At 34.3% G+C, this 12,029-nt stretch overlaps 1 protein-coding gene across 16 annotated transcripts in view; it reads right to left on the bottom strand.

Annotated features, from left to right (window-relative positions):
• The window catches only part of LOC149807017 (polypyrimidine tract-binding protein 1-like), a 204,118-nt gene that overhangs the window by 33,968 nt on the left and 158,121 nt on the right, over positions 1–12,029 (bottom strand). For 15 of the 16 annotated variants that reach the window (XM_089960769.1, XM_089960715.1, XM_089960701.1 and 12 more), the window contains 2 exons: positions 9,812–9,952; positions 6,836–6,887 (listed from right to left, as the gene is read on the bottom strand). In XM_089960769.1, coding sequence (XP_089816895.1) covers positions 6,836–6,887; positions 9,812–9,952 — 193 coding nt within the window. Of the gene's footprint in view, positions 1–6,721; positions 6,774–6,835; positions 6,888–9,811; positions 9,953–12,029 lie in introns of all 16 variants that reach the window. The other variant, XM_089960706.1, reaches the window with a different exon arrangement.

The following is a 12,029-nucleotide window of genomic DNA, read 5'->3' as shown; positions in this document are numbered from 1 at the left end:
GTGTTATGAGAAATAACAAAGGTTGTGTGGCTCTTGGGCCATCGAAAATGCCCACATGCAGCCCTCTGGGTGGTGTGAGTTTGAGACCCCTGATTGGAACTATAGATTATTCTCTTATCGTAAGAGCATGCCAGCAAGCCAGTCAATAAATATAGTCAGGGAACTTATTTTAGAACAAAAGGTATTATACCCCCCTTTTTTTAAGTCAAAATTACTAAGTTCTCTGGCCCCACAAATCATAAGGTTTCTTTCTTACTTTCAGTGCAAGCACTCCACAGTTTTGGTCAAGGTATGTGGTCTAGAGCATGTAGAATGTTGTACACACATTTTAAAAAATTCTTTCTCAAGGCTGGTCAAGGACATCCAAAAGTTTTCAAAAGTATTTTGTCTTACAGAAGCTGAACCTTCCATGTTACTTTGTAATCTTCATGTGTGTCAAAAGATTGCCTCAATTTTGTCCCATTTTTTAAAAAAAATACATCAATAATATAATTATGAATTTGAAAAGTTATATAATTTGTTCAGTTTTAACATTTTGTTTTCCATTGGATAAATTTATGTAGTTTCAACAAATTCAAAGACTTTTCTTGGATAAAACCAACTTTCTTGTAGAAATATTTAAAAAGAAACATCAAAATTAAAGGATTTTTTAAGGGTGCATGAAACATAGGGAAGTAAGATTATTAAGGAAACTTACTTTTCTTATTTCAGTCACCTTGACTTTGAACTTTGAACTTCAAAATCTATCAATTATCCATAATGCACGCCATCTACAGACTTTGGTGAAGTTCAGTGAGAAAAAATTTCTCATTTTTCTTCACAGTGAATTTGGTCTTTACTCTCTTTCATCCCAAAATTAACTGACTTCTTCCTTACCTCAAGTGCCAGCCAGACAAAGTTCATTCCAAGTCAGCAATGTAAAACTGAAGTTATTGTTCTGAAACCACATTTTTCTTTGGTAACAGTGAAATTGGCCTTCCTTACCCCTAGTGCAAGCCAGCCATAAAGTTTGGAAAAGGTGGACATTGTATAACTAAAGTTAATGTGTAGCAATGGAACAGATGCAGGGAGACATCATATTAAATGCTATTGGCAGGCATATACTCAAAGAATAATTAAAGGAATAATATTTGACATTTAACTATTGTGTGCCTAATTACCAATAAATACACCATGACATTTTGTATCCCCCAACTTCAAACTCTTTATCAAAATGATATATACAGAACTGACATGTTCTTTTAATCAGGAGCTAGTTTAGACTTCTTTGTCGGTTAAATCCTTATCAAATGGTGTATTTAGCATCATTTCACAACATGCCATCAGATTTTGTAGCCAAAAATACATCATTACTCTAAAAAATGAGTGTGAGAGATGCATATGATTGATTGATGCAATAAACAACTCATGCATATCATATCTATAGTGTAATATCAAAAATCAGGTACTTCCTTTGGCATTTGAATTGAATCTTGATCGAATTATGAGCACTACAAATTTTCCATTCCCAAAGCTATGGCACTTATCATGCTCAGCATGTACAACAGATGAAATAAAAACCATATGACATACTGCTTCATCTCCTTAATAGTAATATGATACAAAATTTTCTTCAAAGATAAGATCTTCACTTTAATATCAAAACTTGATTCAATTGTTTCTACAAAATACAAGTAAAGTTTCTTATATCCATGTTGGAAACAATTTTAGAGTGAGGTATTACTTTCTGCATGACAGCACATACAGCCGGGAGATAAACACTGCAGCAAGTATTGCAACATAAGACTGCAGCTTCCTGATCTGTCAAGGCTTGTTTGCACTCCAATGCTGTTATATGTATTCCATCTGCACCAACTGCCAATCAATGATGCTTAATACAAGCCTAGTGTGGTATGCATGAATTAGAGACCACTACAGCAAAGGCTGATTTACTTGCACAGTGATGAGAAGTTTGAAGAAAAAAATATTAATGATTTATGCTGCTGAGTTGATATTTGCATTGAAAAATACATTTCACAGAAACCTATACAATGACAAATATTAAAAAGAAGTGAACAAGAGTATCACAAACAGCAAATGATACACTTGTCTTGTGACCTTTTCCCAGCTAATGACCTTAGCCTTTGTGCAAGCAACTTGTCCATCATACGATACAGTGGAGACATGGGTAATACTTCAATAAAGTATCTGTAGAAATTACAAATTTTCAAACTCAGTGAGAAAAAAGGCCAGAAACTTACCTTAAACATTACTGTGACCTTGACCTTTATGCAAGGGGTATGCAGAGATGAGAATAGAAAATTGGAAAATTCCCAGAAAATTTGGTCGGGGAGCATGGGGGCACCGAGTCTATGCTTTTGCAGAAAAGAATGGGAGATGAAAAATTTCAAATATTAAGCCCTGACCTTGAAGACGGAATATTCAATGTGGCATGAGGTGCCCCCTTCTACAAATATGCCACATAGCATCTTCAAACACATTAACCCATGGTGATGATTTAAGTGGCAGAAGGTAGTAGCCTACTGCCAAGCTCTGTAGCATCAATGTCATGTAAGATACACTAAAGTGGGTGGTATTATAGAAAGGTAGAAAGATGTAGCTCTACAATGATACCAAATAATCTGGAATTTCTAGTTGTACTACAAAATACAGAGAAAAACTAATTTTTTGGACCCAATTTTTTTTTCTACCCAAAATTTGCCCATGGTCGGAATCCGATTTTGTGTCTGGATTTTAGACTTTTTGGTCTCAGATCTAAGGCAAACTGGTATGAACTGCAAACAGACAGATGAACCTTTGCAAAAAGTAGGATAAGATGGGCATTTGGAATAAAGAGTGGTCTCGATACAAAAATAATGGGTCCATTAAGCACAAAAAAATAAAATAATTTTTTTTCCCCCTTCTGCTCATGTGCGAGCCAAATAGCCAACATAAAACGATGTTTCTAACACAACTAGGCAGTATGTTATTGGAAGATCACTTGGAAGTTGGTGTTTTCGGATGTTTCAGAAATAGCTTTTAAAATGTGTTTCCTACTCGAATTTCAACAAAAACTTCCTGGGGTTAATGTGTTAATCTCAAATGGATTTTAAGGCCCATAACAGACCAGTGTGTGAGTGTGTGTGTCTGTAGAATTTAAGACAAATATGGCTTTATGGTGCCAATTAAAAGAAAAGTCATGAAAATGTAAAACTGAAGAATTCCACAAAACTTGAGAATGATGTACCTTCCAAAAAAATGAATATATCAAGCACAAGATGATAAAATATAAATGATAAAGTTGCTAAAATTCCAATGGGTATACAAATATAAAGGTAACATGTAAAATCCTGAAAATGCCTGGCCAATTTTTTTAAATATTTAAACCACATCCCCTAAAGAAATCAAATATTTAATCTTGTGTACAACATTCTTCATGTAGTAAACCTTAAAATACTTCTGCCTCAAAATGTGTTCCATTGTCAGTGGACAGTGAATGGTATGTGCTCTGGTTGAAGTCCACCCTTCAGTAGGTATGCACAAGTCTGGTTTGTGTGTCCAATATCCGATCAGCATAATACTACAGGGTTCATATAGGTTTATGTTAAAAACTTAAGGATAATTCAAGTACACTTCAAAAACAGAAGCCAGATTCTCAGGGAGTAACATAGAATCATGATATAAGCTAAAATACCTCTAAAATAGGTAAGGTAAAAAGGACAAGACAAAATAACTCTACTTGAAAGCAAACTGTATTTGCCATTATTTCAGTGAAAATAAAAGTCATACAAAATTACAAGAACTGCAGTCTATACTGACATGGTGCATAATTAACACTGGCACTGCAAACCCATCCCCAAACCCCCATAAAGTCCTGAGAGTATAAAAGAAAGAAAAGGGGGAAGGGGAGAAACTTCTGACATGGAATGCAGTATGCTTTTGTTAACACTTTGGTCACTTTTTCAAAGCCAATCTCAATTCTATATTTCTTCCAAGTCATGCTTCATGAAAGTAATAAGAACCCCATTTAGAGTGACAGTTCATGACTGATCAGTCACTTTGTTTTACATTCTGGCCCATTTACAAACAGATGTACATGTGATGCACCCTATATGAAGTGAAAAAACAAACTGTACTCCAGAATGCATATGTTCCTGGATGCTGTGTAAGGAAGATGTGATGTGATGTGATTTGGATTTTTAACGTAGCTTTAACAATTTTTCAGTCATATCGCTATGATGTCTGCAATGTGGCAGTTTATAGTGATGTCTAGCACTGGGGCATCATGCCGCAGACATGTAGCATGATGTCCCACCCAGTCACATTATCCTGACACCGGGCCGACCAGTCCTAACACTAACCTCTTAATGCTGAGCGCCAAGCGAGGCAGCTGTTAGTACCGTTTTTGTAAGTCTTTGTTATGACTCGGCCGGGGATTGAAACCCACGACCTCCCGCATCCGAGGCGGACGCTCTAACCGTGTAAGGAAGAACAGTCACACACTTTGCACATGACAAGTTCACTTGATGTCCATTAAAAACTTTTATTTTGTTCCCATTTTCACAAAATTCAATTTTATTCAAGGCCAGGGTCAACTTCTGGTCACAATTCAAGCATATTCAAAGACATGAAAAAGAATGTCATAACCCAAGGTTATTCAATGTGTGTACATACCCAGTATCACCTCATGTGTTTTTTGTTCTATGCCTCTCCCCAATAGTGGGTTGGATGATCTTAAGTTTTGCAGTGGAGTATTCATTCCTACCTATTTGTCAAGTATGATGAACATGTTGATTCATACAATATCTGAAGTTAGTGTATGGAATCTTCCATTTGGAAACGGGTGATTACAGGGCAGTTCTGGCTGCTTTATCTGTCATTTCATTACCCTTTATACCAATGTGACTTGGCAGACAACAATACAATGTACATTTCCCATACTGTATGAGCACATTATATTTCTGCAATATGTGGAATATCAACAGGTTGTCAGATTTAAGATTTTTCAAGGATTTCAATGTGGAAGGGAAGCACTTAATGGAAAATCTGATGAAAAACTTAAAATACTGAGCTGTGATCTTGAAGACAGCGCCTTTAATGTGGAAAAGCTTCATCCTTTATCTCAAATGGCTTCAAAGTTATGGGACAAAGTGAAAGTTATGAAAACATAAAATATTAAGCCATGATCGTGGCCTTGAAGATAGCAATGCAATGTGGCATGCAACACAAGTTCTAGTGATAACGCTGAAGGATGACAAGTTCCATCCCTTAACCTCAATTGGCTTTGAATGAGTTGAAGGGAAAGAGTGGCGGACAAGTGAAAACACAGAGCCATGACCTTAATAGTACTACCCCAGTTTCATTTCTTTATCTCAAATAGCTTTTCAAATTATAGTGCAGAAACAAAAGTCTGAGGGACAAACTGATGGAAATGTGGATACTAGGTCTCAATCTTTTCTTTTAAAAGGCAGCAAACAAAAAATAAATGCTTTCCTAGGAATAAAAGGCAGCAAACAAAAATAAATGCTTTCCTAGGAATCTGTATCAGCTGTACTGTCTTCATTTTATAATGAAAATTAATTACAAGTACACTGCAAAATCAGGCAGGCATTTATTATAATGTATAGCTTCTTAAAACATGCAATCATACTGGATACAGACCATATATGTTCTCCACCCTCTGAATATATTTACCCATTAAATTGAATTCTATGTTTAAACTGTGACAGATAATTAAAACAAATGTTACCTGTTATTTATCTAAGATCCACAAATCTGATGCAAACTTACATACTAAGTAACTACTGAAACAAGACAACTTCAGTGAAAGTTTATCAAGGTGGATTTTTTTTCAAATTCCTGGCAAGATCTGTCAGAGATAAAACTGTCACCTAGGGTGCATACTGCTTTCCTGGTAATGTCCACATCTGGAAAGAAGTCCAGCATAGCAAAGTGTCCTCTATACATTTTTCTCTAAATCATGTCCAAACAACTTTAGTTTTTTGACATCACTGTCAACTTCATAAACTTTGCTATCCATAACCTGAGAGAAAGAGAAGTCACTGTCTCTAGAGTTCACCTTTTTCCCACTAAACTCCCTGCAAGATGTTTACAGGTCAAAATGTTTTCTGAATCACTGATTTCCATTCTGGAAAAAGTTTTAATAATTAGACTTTATAGATGCCACAGACCCTACCAAGGTAAACTATTTTTGACTGTATACTTGCCTGTATATAAATGTTGATAAAGCACCATGTAAAGGTGAAATTATATCTGTTTAACAGGTGTCATGGTATTTTAAAACTCTCATATGAAGACTCAATTCTTGAATAAAGGCCTTATCCCTTCAACATCTTCGCAAATGTACACTGATCTTTATATAAAAAAAGATTTGAAGTCAGCAAATCCATGAAAAATAATTCAACCATTACAAAGTTAAAGACCAGATAAGCAAACATTAACATATGAACTGCACCACAGCATACTACCCCGACTTAAAACAGGCATATACAAAAATTCTTCACATATCAAGAAAAAATGACGAATGACAACAACCTTCCCCCACCATGGGGAAACTCCAACATTGACATTAATGCCTGGGTAACTGCATACCCTCTAAACTATCACAGAATAGTCCAGCTAAACACCACAGCTGATATGATTTTATAACTGATTGATCATTACTATAACTAAAATAAATGTTAAAGGATTTATCTGTTAGGTTCACTTGACAACAACTTACTGTTTTTGGTGAAGATAATAATCTTCAAAACTTTCCCAAATTTTGAGAAAATCTGTAAAAGAAAAAATGATATGTTTACTGACAAAAGCATCCAACATATTTCCCAATACTTACTGTTTTTGGTAAAGATAATCATCTTCAAAACTTTTCCAAATTTTGAGAAAATCTGTAAAGAAAAAGGAACTCTTGTGGAAAAAAAGTACCTATACATATATTACAGTAGCCTTAAGAAAATTATAAGTGCATCAGTGATTGGGTTTTGCATCAAGACTCGATCAGCCTTAGATCGTAAAGTAACCATCATATGCACCTACAATTGTCTTGTTTACACATCACCTGTTAGTGCCACTGGAGCTTTGATATAATGCCATGAGCAGAAACAGTTAATTTAAATTCACTTAAAATTAAACCATTCATCTTACAAAAGACAGTTCCAACTAACTCAAGAGTTCTTTCAATTAAAACTGCTATTTGCCATCTTTAATGTGTCAACACATGCTCTTGTAATTTAAGAGAACTTTTATGCATCCTGCTTCTTATATTTTATAAATGTAAAAACAACCATATGAAACTAGTTACACAACTTTTGTGGTAATCGTGTTTTCAATTTAAATTTTTAAAAAACCCTTAATGTTAACAATTTTAATCTTGACACCTCTGTGAAACCCACTTATGGCAAACCTTCGTGTTAATAAATGAGACCAGACTGTACATATTAAGAAAGTCTTTAGAGCAACATAAACTAGGACAACAGTTTAAACCATATAAGTACTTGTATAATGAAAAGTCTTGAAAATACTCTAGCATGAACCTAGCTGGTGAAACTAAAATATTATGCATATGTTAATTTGGTTCTGGGTATAAATCAAATTCCTTCTATTCTCTTATTTAAGACTAACAGAAAGGTTTCAGAACTTGTTCTTACAAACAACCATCAAAAGGTTATTTATTTAAAATAAAGCCCTTCACTGTCAAGCATGCATGCATCATGTATGATGACTTCCTCAGACTACAAATGAATAGTGTTCTACTTGAGCTAGCTTGTGAATTTTCGGTGTTCACTGTTTAGTTATCCATCACAGATCTGATTATTGATAACAAGAATAGCTACATTCACTTTATCAAGAACTACTGTTTCAGTAATGTTTCTGTATGATGTAGGCAAGGCAATACTGGTGCATTTATAGGAAAATATTTACAGGCTGTAAAGTCAGGATGATTAAATCATACAAATGTCACAAGCAATTTTGCCTAACTCTAAGCTACAAATTCCACCCTCATTAAGCTTTAATAAACATGTAAATGATGAGAATTGGATTTGCAAGCTGTGGAGAACTGCAAGATACTAGAAGAGAATTACCAGAAAGGATATTTCCATCTAGACTTGATTTTGCTGTTTCTTTCAGGAGATAAAGATGAAACACTTCAGTACATGAGCTCAAAATCCAATTTGCATTTCATATGCATTTTGAGTGCATTTCATTTGCAACTGCCTTCAGCTATCATTGAAACATGTAATTTTTTTATCCTAAAATGCAGTATAGCTCTTTGGCACAAACTAGGACAATTGTAGCTGAGTTATCTGATGAAATTACTTAAAAAGAACACTAAATTGATACAATATCACTACTTATGGCCAGAATTATGATTTTTTCCTGCTAATCTGAACTTCATCAATGCAAGAATTACAATTCTGCTTCTTAAAATAATATGGAAAAGAAAACAGGAAAATCAATGTCAATTTATGTCACTTAAAGGAGGAAAAAAAATTGATTTGCATCTAGTACAGTCATGATACTACCAGCAGTGTTAGAAATTAAATATCTGAACTTGCTCAACTTTGGGCTAGTAAATATGGAATAAAGATAGCAAATTCACCTGAAATGTTGCTAAATTACTTTCTGGTCACAGGCCATTGAGCAGGATGCAATGTTTAATAGTCTTCCAGTCTCATGCATATTAACTGTCACTTATTGTGAATTGTTCAGTTTCTAGCATTAACTTCACAGCCATTAAGATATGGGTTTGTTTTTTCTTTGAGTTTTAATGAACTTATAAGACTTTATTGCCTATATCATACCACTGAAATGGCAGCCAAGTGCGATTCCCAAGGACTCACTAAGGAAGTCAACCTGGGCTGTGTTGAGCAGGTACTGAACCCAAGAACATTGGATTTAGAGTCAGACAGTCCACCAGATCAACTAACATAGATCCACTGGTAAAATTCTCTCTTTTGGAGAAGAATACTTACTATATAGTAGGAACAGTAAGTACTGGAGATCTTTTTATCCATTTAACAGACTCAGGGTGAATTCATGAAAATAAATTCCTTATAAAAATTACCACTTTAAATACTATAACCCATACATGTGCAACTTTCTTCTGGATATTTTTTTAAAACCACACCCTAAAATGTAAAAATGTGGATAAAACCAGATCAAGGGCTGAGTGTGGCCAGCAGGCCCCATGTTATACATGCCTGTTGTAACTTCTAATATCTGCAAGCATTAAAATATTAATAGGCACAAATTAAAATTATTAATTTAATATTTTCAGGGGATTTTTTGTTTTACCTTAACAGAAAATACCTGCTATGCAAATTTTGAGTTCATATTTATGGGTGTGTGTGCTAAATGCACCATATGCAGACGACTGCAGCACAAATTAATTAGGCTAGCAGACTGACAAATAATAAGAACATTTTAAAAAATATTATTGGCTTAAATGAAGCTGTTGCATTTATTCCAGATGTATTATTTCTAAAATGTACTTGTTGGAAAAGAATTGTAATTTTTAATTTCATAAAACTTTCATATGTGCATTAGATTTGTGACATGTGTCACATCAAAGCCCACCTGCATCTAATCATTTTGCATACTCATCCTATCTTAAACATTGCAAAATATATTCTTTCCTTGTCATTAAATTTTGAGAACACCAAATGTTCCACCTATTTGCAGCACAGATTATTAACCTGAAATCACGGGCAATTATTTTGTTTATATTTTCACAAAATATAGTTCCTCAGTTTTATGTCCATGAGTACTCTGTGATTCAAAAGTAGAAATAAAAAGCTATTGTTTCCAATACCTGGTACAAGACTTCAATTGTGACAGGGTAAATGAGCTGCTCTACAATTACACGCAGAGTAGTCCTCTGCTTGGCTTCATCCCCTCCATTACCCACCATCACTGCCTGTGCTGCCTGGAGAGCTGCTTGAGCAGTAGCATTCTGAAACAAAATGGCAACAATTACAGAAAGACCTACAAACAAAATATTCACATGCAAACATATCTGTGAAGTAAGCTTGAAAAATTAAAGAAGTCTTTAAAAAAATTCATCACGAAGCCTTGCTTAAAGTATTTTTATTGGCACTTGAATTGGAACTCTTTAGCATGCATATATACTTACGCAGTGCTTCAGGGTAGTAAAGTACAAGAAGTGATTGTGAACAATAACATAAGTAATCAGTGTCATTATGACAAAAGTAAGTAAAGTTTCCATGCATCATTTTCTGCCTGAGAATCACATACAAAAAGTATGGATTCAATGATGCGAAAATATAGATCAAGTTTCAAGACTTCATATACAACAAAGAAAAAGAGTTAAAGGCAAATGCAATGCTGACACTAATTCCATCAGAAAAGTTATCTCAATATAGGTGAGACAATAAAATCCTCCAGGGGGTGTGGAATGTGAAGTGTGTTATGCATATCTATATAATGTGTTTCATTTTTTTAATTCATAATTGTAGATTGTAGAGTATCATTTTCTTAAACATATTATACAACTTTGGGATAGTGGATTTTAATTAAGGTAAACAAATTTATGTGGCCTTTTGACCTTGGAAGGTATAGAAGTAATCTTATTCACAAATCTGAAGAGATCTGAGTTCAGGTCATTGGTTTCCCCCTTAGAAATTCTGGCCCACTTGATTTCTGATTGGTTGGCTGTTAAAGGACATGACCTTGGTGACAAATTTTAAAGTTTTTGAAAAAACATCTGACCCTCATCCCTGGTCTGAAACTGTGTTATGTAAAGTAGTGAGTAACAGAATTAACTATTTCTATCTTAAACATCTGAAGTGGAGACAATCATTTACTGTGTGCAGTTATTATTTGAGAGGATTTATTTATTTCACTTATTCACTGGACTTACAAGGTACCCATTAACTAAATAACTATTGTGGTATTCATTTAAAGACATTTCTGGATTGTATCATTGTGATACATCAAGCTGTAAGCATATCAACACTAATCAAGGATACTAACACATCAGCTGGACTTTGTTTGCAACAACACTGGAACTCATTTGGAAGACAGACTTGTGATAGATTTTTAGGACTATTTGGGATTTAATTCACAATACTTTTTTTAATTTTGCTTTGTATTCTAGGGAAATAAATTATTTGTTGAATTTTACAAAACTTGTTGGTTTTCCCTTTTTTCTGTTACTTAGTACAAGAACACAGAGTTGTAACAAATGATAATAAGCCAAGTTCTCCAAATACCCTTATTTTGACAATACTTCAAGAAACTTTCCCCAAAACAGGCTATATGAAAAACACATAAAACCTAACTGTGAATCTATACCTACGACATATACAGCTTTAAAATTTGTACAAAATCCTCATAAATGGTGTGGGAGGAGAAGCAATAACACAGTCATTATGGACAGACAAATAAATTGGGGAAATTACATTATTCCAGCAAAAGTGTGAGAACAGCAAGCTAATTTCTGAAAATTTACACCTTTCTTGAGATTATTTCAAGACACTTCACCAAAAATTGGCTATAAAAAAAGAAGTACATTGAAAAATGATGAGAGACCATTCCTTCAGGCAACAATAAGTGGTCTTCAAGACAGGTGGTTGTTAATTAAAGATCAACATATTATATGCAACACTTGATCTGTGCGTGAACAGCATGGTCTTTCATGACAGGTTTTACAGCAACACTTTATCATGCATTTACACCAAGCACATATCAAGCCCACACCAACAACTTAACTAGCTTACACCATTCAGTAAAATCCTCCAGGTACTTTGGGAGGAGAAACAATGATGAAACTAATTCCTTAAATACATCCTACCCTACTTCTTTGTAAAATACAGTATTTAAAAAAATTGTTTCCAACAAGAGACAGTCTTTTTGCGGAGCCCACCTTTTATCTGGGTAATTAACATTGAGGTTAATCTTGATTGTTGACAGACATATGGATGAATGGACACATACAAGATGGGATTGAAGAAGTGGTCAAAGGAAAAATGTAAAGCCTTACTGAAAATTCAGACCAACCAAAAATCTAG

Source organism: Sinohyriopsis cumingii, chromosome 1 (genome assembly GCF_028554795.1).
Source record: "Sinohyriopsis cumingii isolate HCF-2022 chromosome 1, ASM2855479v2, whole genome shotgun sequence".
In the NCBI taxonomy this organism is placed as follows: domain Eukaryota; kingdom Metazoa; phylum Mollusca; class Bivalvia; order Unionida; family Unionidae; genus Sinohyriopsis; species Sinohyriopsis cumingii.
Note: the sequence above shows the minus strand (reverse complement) of the source record. Positions and strands in the feature narration are given on the sequence as shown.